The 15,390-nt window shown below is 44.5% G+C and overlaps 1 protein-coding gene across 1 annotated transcript in view; it reads right to left on the bottom strand.

Moving 5' to 3' along the window:
- Positions 1 to 378: 378 nt before the first annotated feature.
- NFATC1 (nuclear factor of activated T cells 1) overlaps positions 379 to 15,390 on the bottom strand; it is a 114,480-nt gene continuing 99,468 nt past the window's right edge. Inside the window, exon 10 of the mRNA XM_050892091.1 lies at positions 379 to 792. Within this exon, the coding sequence (XP_050748048.1) occupies positions 743 to 792 (50 nt within the window). The 3' untranslated portion in view covers positions 379 to 742. The remainder of the gene's footprint in view (positions 793 to 15,390) is intronic.

Genomic DNA, 15,390 nt, shown 5'->3' with positions numbered 1-15,390 from the left:
ACTTGTGCTATGACTGAAGCCGGATTAAAATCAAAACCTTAACATGCTGCTACTAACAACCCTATGATTCATTAGCACATAATAAGGACAATATGCAAAAGAAAGCTGAGATGATGACAAATCAGGAGGCTTTTGAAATGCACTGAGAATAAGGCAATAGGCTGTACATTACAGCAAAGGAAAAGCTGAAGAAATTCTGGAATTCATAAATGCATCTTACTGGAGTAGGGATTGCTCTCCCTACTTTGCTGCAGAGTCCTATGCTTTTTTCCAATATCACTCTCCAGAATGCAAGCTCTATAGTTTCTGCACCTACCAACACTTTTAATGGTAGCAAATTCAAAGCTTATTAAAAATGCCCTGATGCCACAACCTGGTAAAATAAGGCACTTCCAGGGCTGTGTTCCAGCGGTGCCATGCCAAAAAGATCAGCACTGGGAAGAAGCACTCAGGTTTTGCTGAGTTTCCTAGTTTTGTCCCATGAAATGCGCGGTCTCGGAGCGTGCTTCCTTCTCTTTCTTTTGAGATGATTTTCTTTAAAGAAGCTGTTTCATCAGTTGAAGTTGAGGAGCTACTTCTTTGTAAGCAAGAGGTAAATCTTCAGTTCCTGACATTCAGTAAGGTGGAAGATCAGAGTGGTACCAGGCAATGTCTTCAGTTTATTCGGTATCTCTCTACTCGAGCTGACACGCCAGCTAAGTCAAAAGTGTGTGTGGATTTCATATTAGGCCCATATTGAAAGCTATGAATGGACATTGGTACTGGAAAGGTCATTCCTTATAATTTCATTTACTGCAAAGAAAGAAGACAAGAAAAAAGGAATCGATTAGCATCTCACTGCTGCAGGTGGGTCTCTTCAGTACACAGCCCTCCCAAACTTGCATCCGTTCCTTGACGGCTTCAGTACAGCTCTGAACAGTAAGCGCAACATCATGAGATAGCTTGTACAGGCTGATCACAAAACAGCAGGATTAACCAAGGTTATTAACATGCTAAATACCGTGTAAAACCAGGCATCACAAGAACAGCAGCATCCTGGATCCTTGATTGCATCAAACATATTTAACATTTCAAATCAGTTACAGATAAAACATTTCATTTGCTCTAGAACTGGCTCAGAAATGTAAAGCAAAGAGAACCACAGGAAATCTTAGAATAATCTACTCCTTCCATGAAAAGAGCCGTTTGGAAAGTATGTTAGCCATGGTAGGTACTGAAGGCAGAAAGCTGCCAGCCACTGAAGCTGGGTATGTGCAGCTGCAACGCCCAGATAGAATATAACTTCACATGCTGATTTTTTCCACTGTGGGACGATATTAGGAAAAAAAGAAGAAGACGACAAGAAACTGCTGCGTGCTTGTCCATTCCCTGGAGCTGGTAACACATGTAAATATACACCCTCCTTTTGTGGTGACCAACACATGTGGACATGCAGTCTTCGCTCCTATCCGCACAAACGGATGGGAGGGACGAGCAAGTTAAAACCCTTGCAAGTTAAAATTCCTCAGAGGAAAGAATAAACAAGGCCCACTATCTCAGCATCAGCCAGTCAGACTGCATCTCCACTGATAAAGTGTTGTTTTCTTTATTCACGAGTCTTCTTTCATTCTTTTTCCCCTCCTCTGCAGATCATCAAGCAATACAGTTTCCCACACTCCAATTATGTCCATTTATCAGCTTGTGATTTTTGGCAGATGGACAGGAAATGACTGAACCTGGCAAAGGCCATCAACAGTGGACTACACAACATCCCTTTTATTTCCACCCCACCTCCCTGCAGCAACTGCCACCACATGATTTACATGAAGATAGACAAAATGCCATCCGTAGGGCTATCACCGCTGCTGAGTTTCCCTAACATTGCTGGGAGTGGGAAACACATGCCCACGTCATGGAAGCACCACAGTAAAGCCCGTGTTTTCCTTTCCTTGTGGGCTGCTGTTCACAGCCATCCAGATAACTTCACGTGTTTACTGGAAAAGACCAAGCCTGTCTAAAACCAACTTCCTGAAGCAATTAGTTGAGGTTTTTTTGTTTTGTTTTGTTTTGGGTTTTTTTTTTTTTTCCCCTTGCAGACCTGTTGCCTATTTAGTAATTGCAGCACATGAATCAGTCAGGATTTGTGTCACAGGTCCTGGCCACCGAAACCACTTCTACCAATGGATACGCACACCATACTTCAGAAAGGAAGTATCGGTTGTATTTGTAACTACCTATTTATGGCAGCAAACTAAGAGCGGTATGGAAATGAGATGTGAAGACAAAGCAGTTCTTTCTCTTGAGAGTGCCGGGGAGTTCATCTTTAATATTACCAAACAGCGGAAACAAATTCAAGCAGCAAGCCCTGCACTGTGGCAAAGACTGCCCTGCACGCATCCAAACACAGCAAGAAGTGCTACCCCATTTACATGCTGCAAGACTCCGGACAGCTTTCAGGACCGAGTCTCTGCCTCGAATGCAAACAGCGCACTTCTTCTGTGGGATGATTTTTCCATGATGCTTTTGTAAAGATAGTTTCTTTGATAAACTTCTCAAAGCAACATTAGGCATGCAGCAAAAACACACAGTGATGTCTTGGTGTTGAGCATGACAATGAAAACAAATCCTCATATGGGTCAGACAGTGTCATGGTTTTTCTAACTTTCCCTCAAGTTTCTGTTACATCAAATAAAATTAAGATACTACTCAAGGCAATCCTTGGTCTTTGTACAGTTAGTTAGTGCTCAGAAACATTAAATAATGAATCTTCACAGTGCTTCTGTAAAATGTGAACAGAAGTATCACTGGTATTTCAGAGATGGGGACAGGGAGGCGGAAGAGCGAAGGAGCTCCCCATCTCAGTCAGGATTAGCACTCAGGTATCTCGAATCTCAGACTAATGCTATAGCACGTGCTGAGGTACTCTTGCTTGATTAATTCAGTAAAACTTTCAAAAGTAACATCCCCCAGCCCGCCAGCCCATGCTTTCTCTTATTAAAGCATTTAGTAAAAGTATTTTGGAAGCAACTTGATGACATGAGGGTCCAAGAGCCAAAGGTCCATCTCCAAAATCGGCTTAGGCACTCAGAGGCTGCCCTTTCCAGCCACGCTAGGTACCCTCAGCTGAATCCTCTGTCACTCAAGCGCTGTAGGACACATGGCTTACCCTAGAGATGACGTGACTCTTCCTTTCAGCTAGGAGCCCACCTGCCTTGGCTCAGCCCATGAGACCACCATGGTCCTTTGGTCACACTCTCTCCAGCTCTCAGCAGCCAAACCAATCTGTCCCCAGCTGAAATCGCTCGTAATTTTGTTATCGAGCCCAACAGGATACAGATTAGACCTTGGCTTTATTGCTCATTTTTAATATATGTTACTTTCTTAACAGAGGTGGACTTCCACTACCTTAATGAGTAGCAGTCAAGTCTGGTGTCCTTGTGTAACAACATCTGACAGCTGTTCAACAACAGTCACTAGACAATGTCAGCATGGACTCGGGAGACAACTGAACCTCTACCAAAGTGCACCCATTGCCACCGGATCTCACAATCAAACAGGGCCAAAAACGCCAAGAGGACATTCAACATCTCTCTCATCCATGGTGGCCAGTGGTGGCCAGTGCGGCTCAGACACAGGTCTCTCTATTTCACTGTCGCTTGTTCCCCTTTACCCACCGCAGCGTTGAAAATGCAAAAATTCCCAATAACGCAGTGGAAAAAACCTACAGAGAGGGACAAGGGTGCATGCAGAAGGCCCAGCTGGGGCAATACGTGATCTGGCAAGGCAGCCGATCTTGAAGAGGCAGACGGCTAGCAGAGAGCACTAAACACAAGAGCTGAAAGGGGAAGTGGGCTGAGAGCGGGCTTTCCCGCGCTGCCCGCGGAGGCACCTGAGGCTGGAAGGAAAACCCTCTGGCGGGTAGGAGTGGGGGGAAACCAGGCGGCAAGAACATGTGAAGTGTGCTGGGTGATGCTTGCTGGGTTTGGCTAAAAGGATGCTACCTGCCACCTCCAGCTGCATGGTCTAGCACTCCCATGAAGACACACCTTTCTCCCTCCAGGTCTGAGAAACAGATGTTGAGTGAAAACTTATTGGGGGAAAAATGCAGTTTTGGGTCAGTCAAAATGACATGAAAATGTGGATTACATTTCTCAAATAGTTTCAAAAGTCTTTAGCATCAACATTATTTATTTCAAATTTCTGGAAAATTTGCTTCTTTTAATACTTCAAAACATATTAAGGTTTTTTTGGATGTTAGGAAATGTTTTATTTTGGATCACATGGAATGTTTTGGAATGTTTTGTTTGACCCAAGACTGATTTTTTTTCCCTTTTGGCAAGAAAATGTTAAATATTCTTGTTGTAGGTTGACCCAAGATTGTCCTTCCCAACAGCAAATCAAAAATTCTGTTACTGAAGTACGGCTCAGCTGAAGCGTCCTCTATGTCCATCCGTACCAGTGTTGCATCTACCACAACGGCCAGCAGCCAATTCTTTGGGAAAGAGGATAGGAACCAGGCACAGCTCCAGTGATGCTTTCTCTAGTATGCCTTTACTCTGCTGCTCGTGAGCAAGCGGAGGTCTGCATCCTTGTTTCTAGTGAACTTTGATGAACTATCTTCCATGAAGTTTTCTAATAACCTTCTGAACCCGTTTTGGCCTTCATGGTTTCCTGCAGCAACGGGTTCCACAGTTTAAGGATGTGCTGGTGGGAAAAGTACTTTTTGTTTGTTTTACATTTGTTTCTTGATAACTTCATTCATGTGTCGTGTGAACGAGCTGATTGTTCCCTGTTCACCATCTCCTTTGCCATCCATCACACTCCTTCCCCTTGGTATCCTCAGGGCTCCACTCGGTTGTGTAGGACCACTGCAGAACTCCCCAGGGAGGTAAGCTATACTGCTCGTGCAAAGAAAATAATAGGTATTTTTCTTTAAGTTCTCACCTTTCTAACAAAATATTTATTATAGACTTGAGGAGAATCAGCTGGTTGCTGTCTTGAAGGCTCAAGTTTTGGCTTACAAACCTGTTACTACAAGAGGATTGTGTGTGCTCCACGGAACAGCAGTATTCAGTGCAAGCAGTATTTTGGCCTGGGTTTGAGTTTCATTCCTAAAGCAAATGCTGGTCTTTGATTCCGCTGCTGCCTGGATACGCGTCCATTCACGTCTGTAGTACCATTCCAGGAGTAGTTGTGTTTTGAATGAGTGCAACATTTTTCCAAGAAAGGTTGCAAAGGCTTTACACTCATTTTTAAAACAACATAATCTGAGTACTAAAAAAGACCCATTTTTATAGACAGGACAGATGAGACCCAAAGAATTACGTGGCTTGCTGGAGGGCCCTACATACAGCTTAGCAGCAGATCTGGAATAGCATGCAAGATGTTTAATTTTCAATGCCTAGATTAGCACAACACTTCCCTTAAAGCAACAGGTTGATCCCTATCAGATCAGACAGCTGAGTACAATGATTTACAGCACCTTTGTCATCAGATTTTTTTCACTGTTTTTCTGCTGGCTTTTGGGGAGGGGGGCCACTGTCGCTTTTATAGCTAACACCTACAGTTTCCCACAATGCCTTCCCTCAACTGGTATTTTCCATTGTCATGTTCAGCTTTTCCACTGACAGAAAGTCAAAAAAATAATAGTGCTGAGAAATGCAGGTAACACGTGACCTCTCTACCTGTCAAGGCGTCTGAAAGAGGAACCTTTCCTTTGCTAAACAGCAGATGCCACGGTAGCAGGATGTGGTGAGCTGTTACACCACATTTTAGTTTAATAAGGAGTTTTTTCTTCTTGTATTTAATTTTGCTTTAAAATGCCCTTGCAATGGAAATTTTTGCTTTACTAATTAGCAAAATCAGTGTCTTACCGATGCAACAGTTTGGGTTCCTGCACGGAACAGGACAACCAGATATATCTGAACAAATGTGTGTTCCATATATAGATGTGAACTTCATAGGGAATGGAATATTTTTAACATTTGGTGGCTGTACATGGATTCCATCAACGGGCAAAACTTTAAATTTCTGCAGATTTCTGCTTTCCTTGTATCTGGCTGCTAATATGGATAACACTGTGGCCTTTTGTTTTAATAAAATACCGGTTCTTCTGAGACAAAGTTCTGACTTCCAGCTCAGATATTGATCCCACTCAGACCAAAGAAGTCACAAGGTCAGTGGTGCAGGAAGTGGGGAGAAGGCACGTGCAGGGGGTTTCCACAACCGGGGAGCTCTTTGGGGCTACAAATACGAAAGCTTGGAAGACTTCATACTCCTAAAGGCGAATGTTCCCAAGAGTCTGAAAAAATGGAAGGTGAGCTGAGAGCCATGGTCAAGCCCACAATTATGAAGAGCTGAGTGTACAGTTTTGGGAGGGAACGATGGCACTTTGAAAACATATCCCACCTCTGTTCACTTTGTTAGCAGTAACATTAAGGCTCTAGTTTCTGGCCAGGTTAAGTCGCTGTCTCTTCACACATCGCACACCTGAGGCTGTGGAAGTCAACGACCGTCTTTCCATTGACTTCAATCCACTTCAGCAGCATCCCAGAAAGGCTTGTACAAGGAGACTGAGTAGCTGAGCTGTGGGTTGTATTTGCTGTTGCACCCCTTTCCGACTGCACGCTGCTCTTTTGCAAGTGAGCTTCGCGGCTCTCCACTCCACTCTTTTTTAAAGGGTGTATTAGAGTTGAAGCAAAAGGGCACTGACAGTTTTTGCGCAGAGCTGACACCTTGTGATTCATGGGACGTGTATATGTCCCTGATCCTGCGTAAACAGCGATGGCATCAGCTCGGTTCCTTCAGGATGGTTTTTGGTTTCCTTATCAATAGGAAGAGCCACACGGCATGTCCCAAGACATCTAGACCTTCAGGGTCACATCAAGCTTTTTTCCACAGCTGACTAACCAACCTTTGCTTGTTACTTCATGTCCACCTGTGACCGCTGGGGGCCATCGTCTCTACCATGGAGCAGAACCGAAGCAGAGGTTCAGATGCCGTAATGCTCTCTCATTGAAAAGGAACAAAAGCAACCTGCTCTGACTGGTGCATGTGTCATGGAAAATACAAGTAATACCAGCTGCATCTTTCAAGCTACATGTGTGAAAAGCCTGTGTGAAATTACACCCGGATTCTGCCGTGTCCGGACAATAATGCTTCATCTTTCAGATGGGTGTAACTGCCCATGCAATGCGGTGCCATGTTTGGATACCATGTTTGGTCCACGTTTGACACTGGTCAAACCGCACAGCTAGGTGTCACGTTTGAACAATCTCCAGAAACGAGTAGCAGTCCTGAAAGCAAAACTGCCTCAGTCTGGCTCATCGTTTTTGCCTTCCAGCAGAATTCACTAGCTCAGGTCAAGCCTTACATTGGTACAACTACAGCGACACCCAGGTCAGGGATCTCTCCACATACCTCATTACACAGCGCAGACGTACCCCTAAGTGCTCTGAATTTCCACTGCCGGCAACAGCTCACTGCTCACGAGCATTGTGGAGCAGGGACTGTGTTTTCCTCTCCACTGGGTACAGCTCTGACCACGATGTCGCTATTCAGCATATAAACAGGGACAGGGAAACATAACTCTGGAGTGAGTCTACGAGTTTGACGCTTGACACCACGCTACCTGTAGTAATGCTTCGTAGTATGACGTTCACTTTGCTGTCTATAATTACTGCCCTTGGATTTTTCCACCAGCAATGCCACATCTTGCTCCATTAGGCTCCTGTGCTCACGTATGCTCTTCATTTCAGATGAAATGCCACATATTAGCATCACTGAAGAGGAATTCAAAGTCGCAAATGAATGCAGAGGAAGCAGAAATACAGGAGGAAAAAATGTTTTCCCTTATGTCCAGGTACAGATTTTATCTAAAGAGAAAAATGGCTAAATACAGACACATATACAGTGAGTAAAGAAATGAAGCTCCTGGTATAAACTCCATCACGTGAGTAAAATCCTACAGTTTTTATCAGGGTACCTACTTCCTCACTACTAATAAGCAGCACTCCTTTCTGACATATGAAAGCTGCAACAACCAACATAGAATTATTACTTAAATCACTGAAAAAAATAGGGCTGTCTTAGAGAAATTCTTTTTTCAAAGCTAGTAAGTATTGTCCTGTGAATAAGGAAAAAAATCAGAAAATAGCGATACAAATTCTTGAGGTGCCAGTCTCTAATGTGAAACTATAGATCACATTAAAGCATACTGAATTAAAAACCAAACAAAACAACTCTTGTGAAGCAATGGAAAATATAACTTCACACGTTCCATAAAGAAGTCAGATCTTGTATTACCTCAGGTGTCCTGGATGTGTTTAAACCTTAAACTTATTTTTATCTGTTTAATCATAATAAGCCACCACCACAGGGCATGCTATTTTTGGAGACAGCGAATAGGACAGTGGAGCAAGTGAGTGACAACAAGTAGCAGGTTTTAATAAAACATGATCCTCCCATATGAACATCGGCTTGGCAAGACGGATGGTATTGTTGTGCATGACAGCCATTAACATGGAGTCATTTTCCTACCTGCTCTACCCTCTGCCTTATTTAGCTCAACAACTCCAAATAACACAAAATCTCCCACAGCGGCTGCACTGCGGAGGGCTAATGGGAAGGGTTCCTCGCTGTAGTGCGATGACAGCACCGTGTGGCAGTAATTTAACTGGGGCTCTTGACTAGGTGCCCAGACTAAATGAGTCCCATCCTATCGCTGGGATTGGATGCTGGGACTCCTGGGTTTGGATTTTTTTCATCCTTCCCATATGCAACCCTGGGAACGCTCTGCGTCTCTTGCTCTGCAAACACTTAGGGATGAATTCCCCGGCTGCTGGGAATTAATGCAGGAATCAGCAGAGCCGCAGTGATTCCCAGCACACTGGGGTGTAAACTTCAGCTTGTTTTCACTCTCTAGCTGAGGGTGGCTGCACTCAACCTGGTTTAGCTTTTATACCAAAGAATCAGAGAGCCAACAGGTATTTTCAGTAGCCCTCACTGAGGCCAACCTTGCCTGGAGCAGCTGGGGTTTGGGCTGTGCAGAGGCTGCAGGATCTGCCCCGGTATGATGCAAGCCACGTTTGACACACACATACACACATGCGTGAGGGTAGGGCTGGGCAACAGACAAATAAACCACATTTTAACCAAAATTATGTGTTTACGTTCCTAAGAGCATCTGTAAGGGAAACAAAACAGACATATTTTACGTTTTACACAAAATTTCCACATGACAGAAGAACTACGCAAATGCTACCTAAGGCAGCCAAAACCCGAGGCTGGTACTGCTGGAAGCTTTGTGGGTACCACTCGGGAAAAAATAAGGAAAAGCATGCACTGCTTTGCTAGAGACAACAGAAATTTGCCCCCGCCATAAGAAATACAGTAATACAAACTGACCCTGGTGATCAGTTTTACTTTCCAGTTTAGTGCCCAGTAAAATAGTGCTGACAGACCCTGGCATTCAAAACTCATGAATCATGCCCTGAAGCATGACGAGAGTAGATTCAAAATCGAAATAAATTCAAAGCAATTCTCCATTTGCCTGTTTTTTAGCCTCCAGACGTCTCTGGCAGTATTTATTAAACCCTGAATGTAACAGAAATGAAACTTCCTTTTTACTCTCATATTTCTGATGCCATCCCACGAGGTTTGCTGTACCTCACAACTAGCAGTCAACCGCAGCGTGGGCAACACTTGAGACACGAGGCTCTCAAAGCATCCCACGGCTAGAAGAGCAAGGTTAAAGCCCACCTGATGGCTCCAAGGGCTGGCAGCTCCCAAAGCTTACAGGCAGTGAATGGGAGAGGGGGAGTGGGTCTGGACCATGCTGCAAAGCTCTGAGCCCAGCGCTGGAGGCTGCTGCTTGGGGACCTCCTGCCCTGCCAAAGGAGCATCCCATGCGCACGCATCCAGCCCAGCACCCGCGATTTCTGCCGCAGCTGGCACCAGCCTTTTGGACCTCACATGGCAATCCGTATCAGGCCAGACCTTTCCACATAACACAAGAAGGGGTTTCTCCACATGCTGGAAAAGTGACAGATTAGCTTGAGAAAAAGAAAATTTCTGGGGGTACAGGAAGAAAAAGGGGAGCAAGAGAGGATCCATAATCTCTATGACTTACTGATTTCAGAGTTTAAAAAAAGCTAAATAAGACTGAATTTCTCTATCGATTATACAATTATTAATCTTTTTAAAAGCTTTTCCAACGTTGCACATAATGAGCAATTCATCAAAGCATATTAGGTGCCACAGAAGTTGCATTCAATATAAAGGGGTCATTAAGTTTCTTGTAATTGCACATTACTGAAGCTTTTGTTAGTTCTAAATCAAATCAATGGGATGTGCACGTATGCTCTTTAATTGATTTTATGTAATAATAGTGTGGGCCCTAGTGATCATCTGGAATCCTCCAAAATGAGCCACCTTGTGCTGCTGTTCATAAAAAATGAGCTCATGTGCAGCTGGGCATATCAAATAAAGCAAAGAAATAATGAATGGAACAAAGAAAGAAGCACCTTGGGTCACACAGGAGTATTTGCTGGGTGCCCTTTTCTTTCCATGGCAGAGAACGCCCAAGAGACTCAGCTCTTCTTCCACTCAACCAGCCTCAAAGTCTGATGGACTTCAGTAGGAGTAACATTGGGCCTCAACACTAAAAGTGTCCTGGAGATAGGTTAAAACAGAGACTATCTGATCTTTTTCTGAGCAAGAAGGGTTTTGTTTTTTTTTTTAAATGGACCCTACTTGCCCTATTATCATCACCACCATCAACACCTCTTTCCTTTATAGCCCCTTTCATCAGCAAACCTCAAAGTGCGTGCTAAACAGAAAAGATCAATGCTATTATTCACATCATCTAGCAAGGAGGGCACCGAGGCAGGGATAACACTAGGATGCTGCTGCATATACAATACATAATGTGCCTTCGTGCTGCTTTGGGGGGCGACCACTGTTGGGCCACATTCCCACCTAGGCTGTGGTGAAGGCTGAGCTTTGTTTGCTAATCCCTAATTCACAGGAGTTTTGCTCAGGCAGATAAAATGATGGCCATGAGATGACTCAGTGAGTGGCCACACGCTGCTTGATGGAAGAAAAAGGCTGGGTGGGGCTAATAAAATTTTTAATGCGTTTGATAAGGGAAAAGAAATCCACCTATAAGCCTGCTGAGGGCTAGGCTGGGAAAGGTCACGCTAGCCGGGGGAAATCCTTACGTGATGGAACATAGCTGCTAATCTTCAGCAGTGGGCACAGAAGCGGGGCTAGGTCTGGGAATCTGCACTGGTGGCTGCAAACAGCCTGCAAAAAAAATGATGCAGGCAAATCGTCATGAGATAAATTTGCCTGTGGCATGATGACCTGGCCACCACCATAATGCGAGCTATACGTAATGCCACAGGATTTTATTTTACCCACGGCAGCATCTGTTGCTGAAGAACGCTGTAGTTCAAAGAGGAATGCACGTCCTCTCTGCCGTGGCTCCTTGGAGAAGAGCACTGGCAGTGGTTAATGATACTCTTGCGTTGGTTTTGCACCACACTAACTACACTAGGTAAAGACCTTTTCATGACAAAACTCCCATCCAGTTTGGCTGGGAAGGTTTGATCCAAAGGCCAATTTAGTGGAGCCACACTGGAGGCATATCAATGCAAGCTGGGCCATGGTGGGGAACCCACAAGCTGGGTGTTACCAGGTGCTCTCCCCAGCACAGAAGCTGTAGCTGTGAAAACCACCATGTCCAGACAGTTGCTGGACTCCAGTACTCCTCGGATGCTAAAACTGCCTATAGCAAGTGTCTCAAATTAGAGTAGCTGGAAGAATACTCTTATTTGTACATGGTCCCAGTGTGACAGAGCTGCAAAATGTCTTTTCCTCTTTTCCCCTCTCCCACATGCTGTCTTAAGCTGCAGAATGGCTCCTTAGGCTGGACTGACAGAGCAATGTCAACAGAAAAAACACCAGATACGGCTCCAAAAATTCAGGAAGAATCACAGCCGGGCTCCCAGGGAAGAAGAAACCTTCCCCCTTGCAGCTCAGTGCTTGACACAGGAACCGTGCTGAAGCTCAGCGCTCTCCACTAGAGAGGAAACTTATTCTGCCCCAAGAATGAAGCACGGCAAACCTGCGGCCAGCACTAGAGAACTAGGAAAAAGGCACTTGAGAAACACAGGCGTACAACACTCATCTCTCAAGCACACTTAAGGACCTGAAATTTTATTCAAAATGTTTGCCTTACACTTTCCAAACAACCACTTGCAATGTGCGACAGACTTCTTTTCTGCCTCTTTTTGAGTACTTGGACTCCAAACCCCTCGCTTCTCGATAGCTGAGAAATGACAGGGTGCTTCCATGGCCCAGGCTGTGATCTGGCAGCACATCCAAACTCCAGTAGGAATTTGGCTTGCACTTTGAGAGGTGCTCCAGGCAACAAAATGAGTGGAAGAACTTTAACAGTAATTCAAGAGTAGCTTTAAAAAATTTATTAATGCTACAATGAAGAAAACCGGCTGCTTACGTGAGATTCAGTCAGGTCAAGTCAGCCAATTCGGATCAGGAGGTGAACGCACGGAGCCTAACACAGCAGCTTTGGAAAATCCACACAACTACAACATTGGTCAGAGGGACAGGCGGCTCCCCGCTCCCCGGGGAGTTCAGCCAAACACGCAGACCCTGGGACCTAGCTGTGGGTATGCAGATGTGCAACAACTGGCTCAATCTTCAGAAGCATCCTTGTGACAGGAGCAACCCAGCAAGGGTCAGCTCTTGCTGAAGACCCTGGGAATGCAACGCTTTTCAGGCTGGGGCCTTAGGGACATAACGGACATTTCACTGATGCGATGAAAGGAAAAGAGTTAAGTGCAACAAAGGTTTTGGTGAAAAGGCTGCGCGAGCTGATTGTTGTTTGCTCCACACAACAGCCTTTCTTGTGCACCACACCTTTTGTAAAACACAGTTACATGAAACAAATTATTATCTCCAGTAGTTTCCGTCTACACACATTTCTGAAATACTTTCATTCCAAACTGTTTTGAGAGGAAACATTATAAAGAATGGAAACCTGGCAATTAATCGGATGGAAACCTCTGTTTCCATTTTACAGAACAGGAAAAAAAAAAAAAGAGAATTATAAAAAGAATACCCAACATTAACTGCTAAGTAGGGAGATGAAAGATAAGCAGAGGCCAGCGACTGGGAGCACTCGTGTGCTGCATGCATTTACCTGCATTTGGACGTGGTTCTGAAGGGTGGGTCGGACCCGTATTTGCCATTCTCATTCAAAACCACATAAACACGTAGTTAGGAACTGGGTTTTGACAGACGAAAATTCTATTTTCTTAAAAACTCACAAAATAAATACCTTGAAATTTTTTTTCAAAGTACGGACGAAAGTCTCTTCTGGTCAAGACACAGAGCAAATATTTACAGGTGCTGGGGAGACACCATTTCCTCCCTTTAGGCTTCAACCTAGTGTCTGCCACATAATTTTATCCATTCAATGAATTTTTTTTTCCAGACATCTGCCAAGAGGAAATAACTTTGCTGTATTGGGAGTCTGGGAATCCTAGAAAACAATCTTAAATCCATAAAATAATTGAAGTGCAGTTTTACTGAGCTGTTCAGTTCGATTCTGATTTTTATTACAATGTCAACAAGAGTTTAATTTGTTTTAAAGTTTAGGTTCTTAAATCTGAGTGATATACGGTAGTTTACAGCTTGCTGGCAACAGCTACTGTGGAAAAAAAAATGGAAAGTGCATATAAAGGCGGTTCTAAGTTTGACATTGTGAAAGCAGGGAGCAGTGCCAAGAGCAGCAAACAGCATGGCTTTCCCAATCCTGGCTGGCTTTAGGGACTGCTTGCTATTGACATCAGTCGCTATGGGATACATTTCCCTGCTCTAACAAATCTCATCTGGAGCCTGTAATTAAAAAAGAAATGTCTCAAAGTGTAATTTCTTTCCCTAAAACATTTACAGATGTTAACTAGATTGCTAATGGTGTGAGATGTCTGTGGGCGGACATCTTCCTCCTTATCTGCTGTGTCAAAGAGGAAGATTTCTTTATTAAAACCAGTTCTAAAGGTAGTATCTTTTCCGTGTATGTCTTTGTGTATGGGGGTGGTGGTGTCTTTTTTTCTAAACCGCTTGCCGAACTGAAAGGTTTGGAGGTGTTTTTCTTTATCGTTTCTTCTTTTTTTCTTTTCTTTTAGAAGTCATCTCCAGAGTCAACCTGATTTAAAAGGTATTCAAAGTGGCTAAAAAAGTCTTTGCTTAGCAGATTAAGAAGTATCCTGTCTGAGCTGTAAAATTATAATAATAATAATAGGGGTAGTAATAATAATAATAGTAGTAGTGATGTAAGTTTCTTGCTCTAGTGACTTTCCACCAGTGCCTTTGGCTGGCTCCCTTCGCTAAGTGCTGCTAAAAGCATTTATGGGAGCCTGCCGGACGACCGGGTAAGATGATCTGCTTTAGGCGCACACGGGACACGAGAGGGGAGAGCATAAAAAAGGGATGAGCTTTTAGAAACGCATGTCCCTGGGGAGGCGAGAGGGCATTTTCTCGGCTGGCGAGGGAGGGTGCCGGCGGCAGCGCCTGCCGGCGCAGGGCTGCCCACGTGCCGGCCCCAGCTCTGCCGCGCTGGCGGCGTGGAACGCCACTCCCAGCCAAGCGCTCCTCCGCTCGCACGGCCTTGTCGAGCATCTCCCCGGTACCCTGCAGGAGGTGATCGCTGAAACTCTCCTTCCTGACACACGCAGCCCAGACACAGTTGTCTGCTTGGGCCTTTCCCCCTGCCAACACCCCTCCTCTCCCTTTTCTGTTTTTTGGTTGTTGTTTTTTTTTTTTTTTTTTTTGCAACCGGCTTTGATTGGAGCCAGAGCCTGGGGTAAATCAGAGGAATTTCTAGATTTTTCTGAGCGCTGCGAGCTCTCGCTGTTTTCCGGTACCTACTTCCTGCCATATCTAAAATAACAGCAGCTGCAGGGTCCTGATAGAGAAGAGCTCCAGGGGACAAATTCTCACAAATGGGGTGGGAAAGAAAAAAAAAAAAAAAAAAAAAAGGGCAGTTATTAGGGAGCCGATAACACACAGAGCCAGCATCAGATTAATTGTTGGAGTCGATATCACCGTAGGCTGTGGATGTTGTTGTCAGAAGAAAACAAATCCTGTAAAATGGCCATGGGAATGATAAGTCTCCACGTTTGCTGGGATAACAGAGGTAGCTTTACAGCACTTGTCCTATTGTATGGAGTATCGTGCCTCGATTAGCTAATGTCTCTGAGGGCCAGATAAGCGAGGATGAATGTTCTGCCCTAGAAGCTTTCATGCTTTCTCTTTGTCATGGCTATCTATGGAAAGCTGCAACAGAAAGCTTTGCACACATAAGAAGGCCCCCTGCTTCAGACA

The sequence above is a fragment of the Gymnogyps californianus genome, chromosome 2, assembly GCF_018139145.2.
Source record: "Gymnogyps californianus isolate 813 chromosome 2, ASM1813914v2, whole genome shotgun sequence".
NCBI lineage: Eukaryota > Metazoa > Chordata > Aves > Accipitriformes > Cathartidae > Gymnogyps > Gymnogyps californianus.
This window is presented reverse-complemented; position numbering and strand designations above follow the sequence as displayed.